This window comes from Cololabis saira, chromosome 16 (assembly GCF_033807715.1).
Source record: "Cololabis saira isolate AMF1-May2022 chromosome 16, fColSai1.1, whole genome shotgun sequence".
NCBI classification, from domain to species: Eukaryota; Metazoa; Chordata; class Actinopteri; order Beloniformes; family Belonidae; genus Cololabis; species Cololabis saira.
The window spans coordinates 17793787-17809652 of record NC_084602.1 but is presented as its reverse complement, the minus strand read 5'-3'; the positions used below and the strand labels follow the sequence as shown (position 1 = coordinate 17809652).

Below are 15866 nucleotides of genomic sequence, written 5' to 3'. Positions count from 1 at the left end.
ATTATTACAATTATTACAATTATTATTATTATTATTATTATTATTATTATTATTATTATTATTATTATTATTATTATTATTATTATTATTATTTTATTATTACAATTATTATTATTATTATTATTATTATTTTTATTACTACACCACCCTCTAGTGGCAATGAGGCGCTATAGCAGGTGGACGTAAGTTTACGTAGACGTACTACGTCAACACGTACCACGTCGTTAGAGAAGAAGGGGGAGGGGACCGGAAACGGAAATGAGGCTCTTTGTTTTGAAAGAGGGAAATTTAAAAGTGTTTGACGAGTCTACCTTGAAAAAAACGCTTAACGGAATACATTTAAAAAAGAAGACATAGGAATGACGACAAAGTGACATTTTCACCCCTTGAGGTAAATTGGGTCCACAGAAAAACGTTTTCCTCCGTTTTAAGGTGATTAATCTGGGTACTTTTGTTTACATTTAATATTTAAAAGTCGCCATTCCCAGAAGTCGCTGAAACGTTTTGTAGATCTTTTTGAAGTACATTTAAATTTTCCCCGTGATTTGCTCATATTTAATTGAAGTTGTAGTTCAGCTTTAACACGGATATTTCATTTTATTTCATTTTTTGTTCTTTTGTTGCATGATTCGGTTTGTTCCAGCACGAACAGACCTATTGACGTTTGACCGCAGAAACTACCAACTATTAATCTGACCACCGTGGTTCAATAAATTAACCATGATCTGATTCGACACTTGAGGGAAAATAGAAAAAAGAGCCGTTCAGTTTTATTTCAGCATCAGGTCCACCTTGGAACACGGACACATTAAAATGACATGTTTGCTCAAAACACGGGTCACGTGAGGATTAACGGAGTAAGGTTGCAGGGTTTATGTGTTTTAAATTTACACAAGTCTACATCTCACTTAGTACCTGAATTTTAGTTCTTCTACCTCACGCATAAATAAACAAATGAATAAAGGAAAATATGGAATTTATCGCGCACAGATGGGTACACCGCGATTGAATTGGTTTGATATTGGATATTGGATATTCAAATTCAACACCCATAAAACTTGTGATACATACCACTGATTTTGGTCATATTGCTTGTGATGTGTTCATGGTCATCTAGACTTATATATCACAAGAGAGTAATTATTATAAAATCATATTATGGGCTGATTTAATGAGGTTTAATGAATTCAACACCCATAAAACTTGTGATACATAACACCGATTGTTTTCAATCCACTTGTGATGTGTTCATGGTCAATATGATTTTATAATAATTACTCTCTTGTGATATATAGTCTAGATGACCATGAACACATCACAAGCAATATGACCAAAATCAGTGGTGTGTATCACAAGTTTTATGGGAGTTGAATTCATTAAACCACATTAAATCAGCCCATATACAGTATATGATTTTTTAAATCAGCCCATATATATGATTTTTTAATAATTACTGTTTTGTGATACATAGTCTAGATGAACATGAACACATCACAAGTGGTTTGGCCAAAAGCAGTGGTATGTATCACAAGTTTTATGGGTGTTGAATTTGAATGTCGAATATCCAATATCCAATATCAAACCAATTCAACCGCGGTTGGGTGTACACGTGACTGGGACGAGTAGAGATGTAAGTTTTGGTGCATAAATGAGAGAAATGTCAATCAAATGGAGTGTAGGTTTATACAGATGTTCATATGAGCCTTCCCATAGACATGTGTATCGTGCAACAGGACACATCAACTATGACAGGCAGTGATGTGGACAAATAATGGAAGAAACAAAACTGAAGCAGTTTGAGTGGGTGAGACAAATAATAAAAAAGATTTCAATTTAAATGGCAAAGTTATTTTTTGTCATGAGAAGGAACTTGATGTAGAATTAATGTTTACATGGAGAGAAGCAGAAGTCTGTACATTTTGAAGCAAATTAAGTTTTAATAAGGAATTTTTGTCTGGTGAACTATTGGGCCTTCTCCACCAAAGTGGTACCATTTCTGTGTCAAAAGATCCGGCAGAACCAGCAGAAGAACAAATATTTTATTTGTTTTTCTGCTGAACAAAGTACCAGTCCCAGAACTGCTGGGCTAGATCCGAGCACTGGTTGCGTCAGGGCGAAGGTGTGGTTTATGGTGACCAACCAGAACACTGAGCTCTGTTGTTAAACCGCATCTGTGTGGAGCTGGTGGAGAAGTGAAAGGATGGACAATGAAACCCAGCAGCAGTGGGCTGTGAGGAGAAGTGATAAACTAGATACAAGCAATGTGACTGAGACAGTTTGAAAACTATATTTAAAAAAAAATACAAAAAACCCCACTGCCACTGAAGCCTTTGGCCTGCCTCATTCAGAAGAGAAGAATAAAACAGAACTTCAGAGGGGAAGTGAATGGGAAGCAGCAGCAGAAAACAACTTTTAACATGTTAAAATCAGCCGTCAGTGTTTGTGAAGGTCGTCAGATGTTTTACACAAACTGCTGTGGTTTGTTCACTGATGTCATCATCAGCGTTGAATCAGATGTTTGAGTTAGTTAAGCCCGCCATCATGAATCCCTGGTTATGTTGATCTTTGACATCTGCCCATCATTCCTGATGCCCTTCCTGACTGCAGGTGACCCAGCAGAGCAGTTTCTTCTCAGCTTTATGATGTTGGTGCTTATTCAGTGATGATGGATAGTGATAAAAGCAGGCTGAATGTGACCTCTGACCCCCCCCCGTCATCTGTGTTCCCGCAGGTTTGATTGATGAAAGCATGAGAACGAAGACGAGCAAGGCGTCTGTCGCTCAACTACCCAGCATCCCGGAGGACTGTGAGTGATGAACACGCAACTAAATGTCTGTCTGTCTCATTTTCACACACACGGTCAGGAAGCAGATCAGCCAATTCCGAGTTCTGATCCAGTACCAGTCGATTAATAAATAATTAATTGATTAAACAATTAAACCAATCCAGGAATTAAACTTAATACGTAAAATAAATATTCATATTATAAATGTCATTTATAGTATGACATTTGAATACATCAAAGCGCCAAATGTTTGTAAATCAGTTTGAACTTTTATCTGCATAAATGTGATCAATCAGTCTTGTAGCATTTGCAGAGATCACTTTCTGATGTGAAAACTGAAGCCCAGCTCCAGATGTTCAGTCAACATGGGTTAGGAGCTCCTTATCAACATGGGTTAAGAGCTACTCATCGAGGACCATCGACTCAACACTTTTATCATCACTGTTGTGGTTTCTGGGTTTATTTGAAGGAATAACTCTCATTTCTGAACATCTAGCTCCAGAGTTTGCTGCAGCGGTTCGTCCATCTTTCTCTTTATATTTTTTTCGGAACATTAAATGTTTAATAAGGTTGCTTGTGTTATTTTTTTAGCAACATTGATTTCACTGCTGGAGACCTCAGCCTGCAGTAAAGAGGGTGTCGCTGTGAGTCCTGGTGGAATGTCCAGAATAAATAACTCATTGCTGATGTCATTCTAACGTCAGATATCTGGCTCAGTCCACCTGCTGCTGCTTCTCCACTTGGAGAGGATTGAGGTTCTGGTTTAGATTGTGTGTAGAAGTAGATACTGAACAGCCATGTTTTCAGGAGTACTGGGGAGTAATAAGAAGAAGAAATAATAGTTCCTAAATCTTTAAAGGGAAACTATATTATTGCAGTGCAAATCACTTAATGAAACATATTAAAATGAATTATTCATTGATGTTAAAATAAATGAAACAGTTGGGTAGCAGGAGTGAAGTCTTCTGAGATGTTAGCGGCGCCTGCTGCAGTTCTGCAGTCTGACTGTCTTTATTCATGTCTTCTGGAGAGTTTTTGAGCTTTTTTCTGTTTGAGCTAAGTTTTAAAAAAAAATTTGGGGAGGAGCAGCAAGATCCCTGACTGAGGTGGAAGATGAGCTTGTAACTGATAGGAGACAGTGAAGACATGACTGCAAGAGCATATTTTGGAGATTTCTAGATGGATTTTAGAAGATACAGAAGGACTAAAGAGTTCAGACAGACCAGCAGGAGTTGAGCAGGAGTCCTCCAATGTTTGTGAGCAGTAGAGAAGCTTCCAAGTCCAACAGGAAAACAAGAATAGAGAGGCTCCGTTTACCAGCTCGTAGGTGTGAGCAGGACGGGATGTTTTTGACAACACCTTTAAGTCTAGCAGTTGCAGTACTGCAGCTTTAACCTGCAGCTGCTACAGGTGGAGCTTCTTCTGTGCTTCTGATCTAGTTACTCAGTTCGGAATAACGTTAGAAAAAGATGAGGAGCAAATGTGACTCCTGTTGTTCAAAAAACAATGAAGTGATGTGGAGCTGTGTGTTTGTGTCCAGGCTGTGCTCTGTGTCGACTCAGCGATGATGACCCGGTCATATTTGGAGATAAGGTCTCACTCAAAGAGCACAAGATCTCCGTCCACTATTTCTGCTTGGTAAGTATCTTTTTTTTAGTGTTTCATACTGTACTTACAGCTTCTTGATTATGGGGGGGTTATATTGAAATCCCAGTTATTCAAAATAACACATTTTTGTGGGAAATGCTTTGCATTTGTGAACTTAAAGATTAGAAACATTGGGGCTCTATGTGGCTGGTGTGGCTGAGCGGCTCACATGCTCGTGCAGCCCGTGCAGGGTCCGGTCCCGACCTGCGGCTCTAGAGCCACCAGCATTGTACTGGTGACTGAAACTGAGAGAACTGCAGTCTTTTGACTGTAATCAGAGGTGAACGATGCTGGAGGACGCTGAGACAGACCTGGACGCTCATGCATGTGCAGGTCACAAGTCAGCAGCTCCGGGGGGTTCTGGGTTCCAGCTGGCTGTTTTATTATGGAGATTTTAGTGATTTATTTATCTGCTGATGCATTGGTCCAATTTCCTTTTTTCAACAACTGTATTGTCATTGTTATTAAAAATGAGACAGCTGAGCAGTTCTAAGGTACTTAAAATAAATAAATATGGAAAAAGAAATAAAAATACAGTATGAAGTAATTGTGTAGAACACCTACAGTGAGGCACATTTATTTACTTTTTTTGTGGTTTTGCCTCAACTTGAGCATTTTATTCCTAAAGCAGTTAGATATCATTGCAAGGATATAAGACTTTTTAAAGAAATCTTATCTTGTCAGATGTTGAAGCTCTTGTTTGACAGGAAAGCTCGTCCAGTCGCTTTTATTTTAAAGAGCTCATGTCATTTCTATTGTTCATGTTAAATATGTATTTGCCATCAGCTGACGTCTTGTGGAGTTTATCAGCGAGGAGAAGAACATGAAGGTGTCTTTGGCTTCCTGGTGGACGACATCAAACAGGAGATCCGCAGAGCAGCTCGGCTAGTGAGTGCTTCATCTCAGACCCCACCTCACCCTACCACACCATACTTCTCCTCTCACAACACCTCATCTCCCCTCATCACACACCCCAACTCACCCCACCAGGTTAAAACTGTGCGTACGTCCAAATCCACGTATGTTTCATTTGAACATCAAAACCAACTGAAATTGAACTTGGATGCAGGAGCACAACACTCCTCCCCGTCTCCTCTCTCAAGTAGATCAATTTGAATATGATGATGAGGATAAATATCCATGAAAAAACGCTCATCCTAACAAGGAACTTACAAAAGAAACATTGACCGTGAGCTCGATACGCTCCTGTCAGAAGTTGAGTCTGGAAAAATAATTTATTTGGTGGCATTTCCTCCAATTTAAGCTGTAAAAGACAACAGGGTAATGTGCAGTAGTTGTGTTGACTGCATTGCATTATAGGTATCGGTGTTCCTTGTTTTGGGTTGCGTTCCGTGAAGGTTTGTGAATGTTTATATTCAACGTTAGTGTATCATTGGGCTTTTTTCTTTGTATTTTAAGAATCGACACCAGAACTTAAGTTGGTGGCATGAACGACTGCTCTATTTGTTACATTTTGCTTATATTTGTATTATAAAATTGCACAATTGGCCCAATATACATGTGTTCTGAGTCGTATAACTTGCAGAGGGCATGTCTGTGTGTAACTTATTTATCTGGAGATGTGGGGACTGTCGTGTTCCTCATGTGTGGTCGTGAACTTATTGTAATAGATCTTTTGAATCTATGTCTGAATAATATTCAACACTGAGCAGAAGCTGCTGCCACCACCTTTATCAACCGGTATCAGAACTCAACACACACGGTTTAAAAAGATATAGGGCTTTATTTCTTCAGGTAAACACACCACTGATACCTCCCAGGGCATTAGCCCATCCCACTCAGCTGACACAAGATTGTCCTGAAAAGATAAAAAAAACACCCAACCAACCACGCCTGGTTTCACACCACCAGGAGACAGCTGAGCACCATCTCTCATACCCATCAGCTACAACTTCCTCCCAGCCTCCCCAAACTGCCACGAGTATAACCTACTGTTGTTGTTTTAAAATCATTTAAACAATAAACATTTAATTAAGTAAAAAAAACCCAAGACAAACAAAACTACACACAAACATAAGTTAAAACCACGACTTGACTCTCTGATCGAACGAGACCCCCCCCCCCCCCCAGCTGAGTACAATTACCTTGAGAGTCTCAGCAGCAACAGCACATCTCAGGTGAGGCTCAATCTAATGAGTTGCTATGGCAACGAACACACCCACCAAACCAAGTCCACTACATTATTGTTGATGTCACGTTTCCTCATATTCTGGACTTCACCGCCACAAGTGTCACCAATGGACAAAACCTCAGAAATATACTTACACCAACCTTGATCATGAATGTAAGGGACCACAATTTTTCATGTTCATTTCACTTTTTGAATGCACAACCGTGAGCGTGGGAAGTGGTATATGTAAGTTTTGTGTGCGCTGCACTCTTTGTACATGAGGCTCAGCTGTTGTACACAACTGTGAGCTAAAAGCTGGGAATTCAGACGAAAGAGATTCAAAATACTGTTTCCCTTAGTCAAGTTGGAAAATAAAAAAATTTATGGGATGTGGATTTATTATCAATAAAGCTAAAACCCTGGTGGTATCTGTTTGTTGAGCAGATAAAAAAAATTAAAAAAATTAAAACCCTGCCCTGTAAAATGTTGTGAATTTAGAGTAAATAGACAAGTTACTTTTCTGTCCTGCTCAGTTTTCCTCTTGTTTAAAAATGAAAGAGAGCAGCATTCTTGGTGCAGGATGCCCTCTTCTCTGAACACCTCCTGGTGTGTCGTGTGTGTTTCAGAGGTGCTGTAGCTGTAAGAAGAATGGAGCATGTGTTGGCTGTAACATCAGAAGCTGCAAGAAGATGGTCCACTATCCCTGCGGGAAGAATCAGATGTTCATCTCACAGTTCACAGGACTGTTCCCGTGAGTGCAAACATCTCAGCAGTGGATATAAGTTGCCGTTTGTGCGTGTGTGTGTGTGTGTGTGTGAATTATAGTGTCAGTTCCTGAAAAAGTATTTATGAAAGTAATTTTTTCTTTTCATAATATATTTGTTCTTTTGTATTGCACCAATCACCACAACAAATTCCTTGTGTGTGTTAAACGACTTGGCAATAAACTTATTTCTGATTCGGATGTAAATAATTGTAGAATGAAAATTTTGTAGAAAGTAGAAAAATTGCAAAAACTAAAATGGGGAAAAGTCATTGAAATGGTCCAGAAATCATGGAAAACAGCGGAAAGTTACTGAACATTGTAATTATAAAGGTCCCATATTCTGTTATTCAAAATTTCAAAATTCTCTTGAACACATTTCTGAGAGATTAAGTAGTAAATTTAACTTTAAATGATCTGGTTCCTACTGAGCTTGTTCTCCACAACTGTGCTATAGCTCAGCCGAAGGGAGAATCATAACACGCGACAAGCTGAAAACAAATCTATTTTAAATTGAATCCAGTTTTTACATTAAAAGGCTTAAACAGAATCATCGGGTTGTGATGGTCAGATGTTCCTGATCAGGAGGGTGGGTTTCTTCTTATCCAGGTCTTACTGTCAGGACCACAGCCCCTCTCAGTCTCTGGATGTGAGTTTGGACATCAGTCTGCCTCAGTCCTGCTCCATCTGTTTGGACTCCATTGATCCCGTCCTGTCCTACTCCGTCCTCAAGTGTCCATCTTGTCACACCAGCTGGTTCCACAGAGACTGTGTGCAGGTACGTCATTCCTCAACCTCAATCTTTAACCAGCACATTCTGGAGATCATCTGTTAGAATAAGATCGATCACAGTTGCATAGTGATGATCAATGCGTTATAGATTTGAAATATAACAATCAGAATCAGTGACTTATTGTTTGATTTGTTGTTGTGGGTTTCAGCATCAGGCCCACAGTGCAGGCATCTACTTCTTCAGATGTACTCTCTGTAACAACAAGGAACACTTCCAGGAGGAGATGCTCAGGATGGGAATCTTCATCCCAGAAAGGTAACACAACTGTGACGTCCACGTCTGTAGGGTTTTCTGTCCTTAAATCGGCGATTAGACAGTTTAAAATCACCACTGTGAGATTGTCTGAGGCCAGAAGTAGATTATTCTGTCTGCTGGATCTGCATACTGGATGATTTTGTGAATTTTCTTCTCTGTGCAGAGATGCTTCATGGGAGTTGGAGGCAAATGCATATTCTGAGCTACTGGAGGTTTACAACCAATGCGACTCTCTCAAATGCCTCAGCCACAAAGGACGCAACTACTCTGCTAAGAGCGGGTATGACACGTTTATTTCAGTTAAAACTGTACAGCAGCGTTCTTCGATCCTGGCTTTCCAAACTAAAGCCAGTCCTGCTCTGTTATGTGCAATACCACTGACAATCACTGGGTGTCCGCTCCAAAACCACTCCAACAACCAACCTTTTATTAAGAGTCCACTCATGAAATATTAGATAAATCATTACGCTGTCATGGTGGTTAGCACTGGTTTCTCAGAGCTCGTAGGTTCCTGGTTCCAATCCCAGCAGGGGTTTTTCTGTGTGGAGTTGACATGCTCTTCCCATGCTGGCATGGGTTTTCCCTGGTTTCCTCCCGCACTCCAACAGCATGCTAACTTGGGCTGATTGGTGATTCTAAATGACCCATCTGCTTACTGTTTTAACGGTGAAATCTAGTGGTGTGAGATGGTTTCTGTCTCATCAGTGGATCAGCTGGTCCTGGTCCCATACTGTAACGGAGACTCATCGGCAGGACCAGGTCGATTCTGCTCCGATCCCGGGACTCCGGGTTTCCCTCCAGGGCCCCCCCCCCTAAAGGATACCTGCCGACTACAATTAAGGAAAGTTTGGGTCAATCAAGATTAAAACTAGAAATCAGAGTTGTGGATTAGGGAGACTTGCAGGGTCTGCAGGTTTATCACGGCGCACATATGAGAGGCATCCATTTAGAAACCATAGTGGACATGTTATGATCTTGATTTAGCTGGACCAACACACAGCATGTTAAAAGAGAGCAGAAGGAACTCAGACTGATCCCTGCGGCAAATACAGCCCAGCTGACTCAGGCAGGAGGAAAAGTTACTGAAGAAGATGGAGATATTCTGTTGGCTGCATATGAATGATTCAGGAAGATGATCAACAGCATCCTCCAAGGATAAATAGATGTTATATATCTAGATCAGGTATCTGGTAAAAGTGTCGGACCCCAGGTTTTTTTTTTTAAACTTAAATTTTTATTATTTTTTCACAAGTAAACAAACAAAACAATACTGCAAACAAGTTACATATTAGAATAGCAATAATAATAAAATTAACAAAAACAAAAACAAACTGTCTGGAGATGATCCTCTATTCAGTCCACTGTTCCATTCGGCATTTGTTCAGTTGGTGTCACGTCTCATGTAAGTATTCCATTTTTCCCAGTTCTTCTCAAACACATCCTCTTTGATCCTTAAAAGATATTTCAATTTTTCCATAACACAAATTTCCTGGACAATTTCCAACCACTGTTCCTGTTTCGGGGCATTTACATTGAGCCAGTTTCTTGTGACTGCCTTTTTACTTGCTGCGAGTAACACTTTAGTGAAGTACAGATCTTCTCTTGTTACAACCTTTCCAATATTCCCAAGATACATCACTGGGCAAGTATTTGGGATTTCATATCCCAAAATATTTTTAACTGTCGGACCCCAGGTTTACTGAGAGTTTCTTCAGATGTGCATCAACCCTTATTATGTCATAGAAAAGCCTCACGGTTGACGTGCAGGAATGAAGTCAGAAATCACCAGGACTGTTGTTTCTGTGGCGTTCCAGCTGGTTTGAGGTGATCCGGTGTCGGCTGTGTGGATCCAAGGGCACTCACCGGAAATGCTCGGGGCTGAAGTTGAACACCACGGACTGGGCATGCTCCGACTGCATGAAAGCTACCGATGGGAAAGGTGAGACCAAACGGTGGTGCTTAGTGCTGGGAAAGATTTGACTGTGTTTCAGCCGTATAACGTCTTCCATGTCAGTTCTGTCTCCTCTCTGCTGTACCAACACGAGTGAAAACCAGCTGCAACTGTTGTGAACTGTTTCAAATCTCCTCCAGCCTCGCTGGTTGCATCACCTCAGGGAGGTCGGAGGAGAGGTCTGCTGTCTAAACGCCACCAGTCCTCCACCCAGTCCCCCATCAGCTGTAAGAGGTAAGCAGGCACATGCACCACCTGTCCCCGTCTGCAGGTGTTATTGATGGTTAATGTTGCGTTTCTGTCTCTCAGACCATCTTTACCTGTGAGGTCCGGATCACCCAAGGAGCTCCTGCAGTCTCTTGTCCTTCAGCTCCAACCTGTGAGCGTGCAGGTGGATGTAAACAGCGACTGGGCTCTGTCAGCGGCTCTGGACCTGGTCAGGAGGGCCGACTTCAACCCCACACACACACTCTCCGTCCGGTCAGTCAACCAAAACATGAAGATCACTTCTTCCTTGTCCTCGGACACATTTCCTCAGAGTCTCACCCCTAACTGTTCATCGTCTTTGTCCAGGTTCAAAGATAAATTATACAACGGCCTCCAAGATGGAAGCGTGCGCCGGCAGTACTTCCTGGAGCTGCTGATGCAGCAGATCCAGGACTCTGTGGTGTTTGAAGGTCCTTGTGCATCCAAAAACCTAGCCCTGGACTCCCAGGGTAAGACCAAGAGATTGAGACGTTGAAAGGAATTTTTCATCCAAATGATCAGGTTCTGATTGGCTGCTGGCTGTCTCTTGTAAATAAACCGCCGCAGCCAGAAGTTTATAAACAGTTTTCAAAGTCTGGCAGTAAAGTTGAGGAAGTTTCTCTTGTTTTAGGTCAGTTCTTCTTAAAAGTCAGACTAATGAGAGATTTTTGTATTCCTTTAGTAAATTCAGAAGTTTACATAAATGGTGTTGTCTGGGGCCTTAAACATCCTCCACAAGATTATACTCTGACACGAGAAGCCTCTGGCAGAAGCTGACTGGCATAATCTGCCCCATTTGGAGACATGTCTGTGGATGGACTGATGCAGCTTCAAACATAAAAGTCTCTGAAGGTCCCACGTTAATGTGTTCAAACAATAAAACACAAATGGAAACAGCCATCGAAGCGCTCTGGAAGGAGATGTGGAATGTTTAAATGAACCCAGGAACAATGACAACACCCAAAGACCTTGTAAAGAGAAGATCATTGTCTACAAGAAGACATCTCCTGAACTGAGAGACCAGGTAGAGAGAGCAAAGTGCTGCTCCCAAACCACCAGAAACGAGACAGATTAAAGTTGAAGACAAAAATCTGGATTTATGTAGACACGTCCTGGGATCTTATGAGTCTAAAACTGCAGCGTTAGGTCAAGTTGATCACATCGTTAATTTTTGGAGGAAGAGGAGGGAAGTTTGTAGGCCTCAGAACCCCAGCTGTGAAGTATGGAGGTGGTAGCATCATGGTGTGGGCCTGCTTCTCTGCAAGGAGAAGCACAAGGGGATATATTTTATAGCAAAATCTCATCACATAATAATAGTAATGATGATAATGGTTATACATCTTTATTTCTAAAGCACTTTTCATACATAAAGATGTAGCACAAAGTGCTTTACATATTTACACACACATATTTATTTGTGTGTGTTTCAGCTCTGCGTGAAGACCTGTATTTCGACATCGGCTGCCTGCTGGCTCTGTCCCTCGTTCATGGTGGTCCTCCCATCAACTTCTTTTCCCGAGCTCTCTTTCAGCTGCTGTTCAACCATCCGGCCAACCTGCCGCTCTCCATCAGTCACATGACCCCTGACACACGCTTCACCCGCCAGGTGACACAGGTGAGTGCAGACAGTCTCCGTCCGTCCTTCTCATCCCTCGACTGCGGACCAGTCGGCAGTTGAACGGCGCTCGTTTTCGTTTGAACCAGATCGCGAAGGCGGAGTCTTTGGATGAGTTGAGAGAAGTCATGGCAGGGAACAGCGACTACCTGGAGCTGGCTGGCTGCAACCGACCAATCGGCAGCTTGGAGGAGAAGGAGGCTCTGGTGGAGGATCTGGTCAGCTTCACCATGATCACCAGGATGCAGCTGCCGTTGCAGAGGTGGGAGGAACCAGCAGAGCACATCTCAGATCCATTTATAACACCACACAGTGGACCCGAGTTTAAAGCTGTCCAACGTTTTAAAGACTAAAATAAGGACAGCTTGCTACTTGTCATGTCGAAAGTACCGCCAGCATAATTGAATCAAGAAAGCACAAAATAAAAATGTGTCTTGAGCTCAAACGGAAGATTAAACCTTATTTCTAGAAAATGATGTTTAATGGTGATGTTTTAAAGGATAAAACCTTATTTCCAGTCTGAGACAGCTGACATTTAAAATGACTGAAACGTTCAGATTCCTTGTTGCTATGCGAGGTTCAGGCAGTGCCAACACGTCCACCTGTCTCTGACTCATTCCTACAGGTGGAATAGGTGGTCAGTTCAAGTCTAGTTTATCAGTTGAGATTGTTTTCATGTTCTGATGATAAAGAATTAAATAATTATTCAGAGATTACAAAAACATCTGTTGTGTGTGGAGGCTGGGGCACTGTTGAAAAAATGTGTCTAATGATCTCGTCTGGGCTGTGGGACGTGATCTGTTCCTTTCTGCTGGTCTTTCGTCTCGTTTCCATGATAGCTACTAGTATTGATTAGCTGCTCTCTCCTTACCAGATCTCTCTTCTTTCACTTAAAAAACATGAACAGACTAGGATTATCCAACAGTGAGTTAGGAAGCTCCTCACCGTCACACTGCACCAGCTAACTGCAGCTGAAGTAATAACTTTGCTTCTCTTGCTTTTGTCCTGCTGCAGGTTCCGGGAGGGTCTGCAGACTCTGGGCGTCTTTGATCAGGTGACTTAAATCTGCTTTTCTTCCTGCAGCTCTGTTTCAGTAAGAAAACATTGATAAACACTGCAATAGTTTTCATTTGCTTAAATCTGCTGTGAGTGAATGACATTGTGTAAGAATAGAGGGGTTCTTGTAGCGTTTGGAAAGATGATGTCCAAGTCAGTCTGAGGAACGGTTAAACTACAAACAGAACTTTGATCTGGTCCAGGCTCAGCTCTTCCCCGCGGCCTTCTACGACATCTTCTGCGAACCCGCCGATCGCATCACGGCTCAGACGCTGGAGCAGCTCTTCACCGTCAGCTTCTCTCAGCAGAAGCACAAGCAGACACGAGAGATACCTGTCGTCACCTTCTGGAGACACTTCCTGCTGGAGTGTGAAGGTAGGATTTTTATTTATTTAAGCTTGTTGTTATCAGACAGATAGACTTTCTGTACATCTATCTTTATCTGGTTTTCATGAAAACATCTGCAAACATCTGAGATGTTTACCCATCAGCTGTGGAATGTGTGGAGGGAAGGATGGATTAAGGTCATACCTGGTCAAGAAGTCTTCCAGGTGGAGGTTTTTAAGACAGCAGGATCAGAAAATCACACCACACCTGGAATAAAGAAAAAATGTCTGGACTTCAAAGTCCAAGTTTTCCAGAAAAGTTGATGCACATCAGTGGAGTTTTCTAGCCTGGACTTTACCTCACATGAGGAGGTCCAGGATGCTGGAGTTAACCCCCCATGAGGACCAGTCATCTCATGCAGCCATCATAGTCGACTTGGGGATGACTGACAGATGTCCGACCTGTCAGCAGCTCTCTCTGAAAGATTCCTGTTGCTATTGGAACCAACATGTAGTGGTACTGGGATGGAGTTACATGTGTTATTTTGGGTGTAAATCATAAGCGCTCAAACATATGAAAAAAAAAATCATTTCAAATCTAATCATAATATTCTGAATAAATCATATTAGAGTAACATATTTTAGTGATAAAAGCAAGTTTCACTTTTCTTCTGGAAACACAACTGTCCAGATTCAACCTGAGGTGGAAATAGGGAGAAATTCTTTTTTTTTTTTATCGGTGTCAGTGTCAGTTTTAATTTTTGTTCGACATTAACAAATGTCTGTCTTTCCTCAGTTGGAAAGAGCTCCGTTTCACTGCAGGATATCCTCCGCTTTGCCACCGGAGCTGACGAGGTGCCACCTGTCGGCCTGCTCCCTTCCATCTCCTTCCTTCACCCCCCCACCTCCTCCCAACCAGGGTCTAAAGAGGAGAAGAGAGACGAGGGACTCTTTCCACAAAGTAGACTCAAGTCCAGACTTCTCCTCCTGCCTGCTGCCTCCACTTACAGCGCTTTTAAAAGCTCCATGGAGCAGGCTGTCAGCCATCACATACACCTCCTGCCCTCACAGAGCTGAGGAGGAGGAGCAGTTTCCTCTAACTGCTTTTTTTTTTTTTTCTTCTGCTTTCTTTATTCTTTGCAGATACATTTCCAAAATGTTTTTTTTTTTTTTTTTTTACAAAGAAAGTTATCTAAGGTGCAGCTAACAGCCTTTCATTCAGGTCACTGCCTGAGGAAGATCTTCATCCCTTCTTTCTTTTTGTGCTTTGAATATTTTTATTAAATGAAGTGGAAAATGTTCAGTTTCAGTGTGCCATTAAAAAAAAGAGAAAAGTTTAAAATGTTCCTAAAACTGTGGGATACAGCTTCATTAAAAGATACATTTTCCATCAGTGCTTGCAGCAGTCACTGTAAATAAATCAACTTCATAAATACATATTTTTGATCGGAAAAGGAAGCCTAAAGTTGGAGAGATGCTTTCAGTGTTGCCTCAGATTTACTCCTGGGATTAATCCAACACTAGGTAAACAGATGATGGACTGAAATGCAATGTTTTGATCTTTTGTTTATAAAAGCAATCGTGTCTCAGCATATATTCATGACATACAAGACTTTTCTTCCTGTTTGATTCTTTACTGAGATAATCGTTTTAATATTGAACAACAATGACCAACCTGAAGCCAAAGTCACAGAATTGTCCTCTTAATCCATCCCAGTTTATTGTTAGAATGTTTAATTTTTTGTGTTTGATTGGTGCTGTTGGTCCTTTGTCCTTCTTCTATAAACTAATAACCACGTTTAGCATTTTTATGGTGCTGACTTTATACTTTGCCTTGAGTTCCTTTTATCTCTGTCTCATTTTAATCGTACAGTTTGTTTTTTCTCTTTTCGTGTTGAATTCTGCTTGTTCTTTTCTTTCTTGGTGTTTGTTTCATGTTTTACAGATTTTGTTATATAAACTTTGGAAAGTGAAAAAACTTTTGAACGATGTTGACTTTAATCCAGAAAATAAAAGAAATGTAGCCAAGCTGCAGAATTGTCTGAATATTCACTTGCATTATGTAAACAATATGATGTCCTATGAATGATTTTTAAATTGATTTCCTGCTTCTGATAGATTATGTAGTAATGTTTTCATCCTTGATGGGACATTATTACAGATATGTATGCTTTTCACCAAAATACTAAGATCCTGTCACTGCGTCCACATGCTTTGAGGGTAAGGTGCAGCCAGATGCTTCGGATCATCAGCAGGTTCTCAGACCTTTAGAAAAGCAAGTGTTTTGGCAGTTTATCG

General features: G+C 41.1%; 1 protein-coding gene across 2 annotated transcripts; it reads left to right on the top strand.

The window, feature by feature from the left end:
- Positions 1 to 259: 259 nt before the first annotated feature.
- g2e3 (G2/M-phase specific E3 ubiquitin protein ligase) lies at positions 260 to 14728 on the top strand. 2 transcript variants are annotated; one of them, XM_061743521.1, is made up of 17 exons: positions 260 to 391; positions 2732 to 2806; positions 4326 to 4423; positions 5219 to 5320; positions 7190 to 7314; positions 7936 to 8104; positions 8268 to 8374; positions 8538 to 8654; positions 10189 to 10313; positions 10466 to 10559; positions 10635 to 10805; positions 10899 to 11041; positions 12002 to 12186; positions 12276 to 12448; positions 13201 to 13240; positions 13446 to 13617; positions 14365 to 14728. In XM_061743521.1, the coding sequence occupies exons 2-17, from the start codon at positions 2749 to 2751 to the stop codon at positions 14643 to 14645; spliced, it is 2160 nt and encodes a 719-aa protein (XP_061599505.1). In that variant the 5' UTR covers positions 260 to 391; positions 2732 to 2748; the 3' UTR covers positions 14646 to 14728. The 2 variants fall into 2 exon arrangements, with proteins under 2 accessions (XP_061599505.1, XP_061599506.1); XM_061743522.1 differs by having other exon boundaries at positions 290 to 432.
- Positions 14729 to 15866: the final 1138 nt, after the last annotated feature.

Bases quoted from the DNA above. Each gene is read 5' to 3' on its own strand.
- g2e3 (XM_061743521.1), top strand. From the start codon at position 2,749: ATGAGAACGAAGACGAGCAAGGCGTCTGTCGCTCAACTACCCAGCATC. The intron at 8,375-8,537 runs GTAACACAACTG...TTCTCTGTGCAG, and splicing joins GGAATCTTCATCCCAGAAAG to AGATGCTTCATGGGAGTTGG. The intron at 13,241-13,445 runs GTGACTTAAATC...GATCTGGTCCAG, and splicing joins CTCTGGGCGTCTTTGATCAG to GCTCAGCTCTTCCCCGCGGC.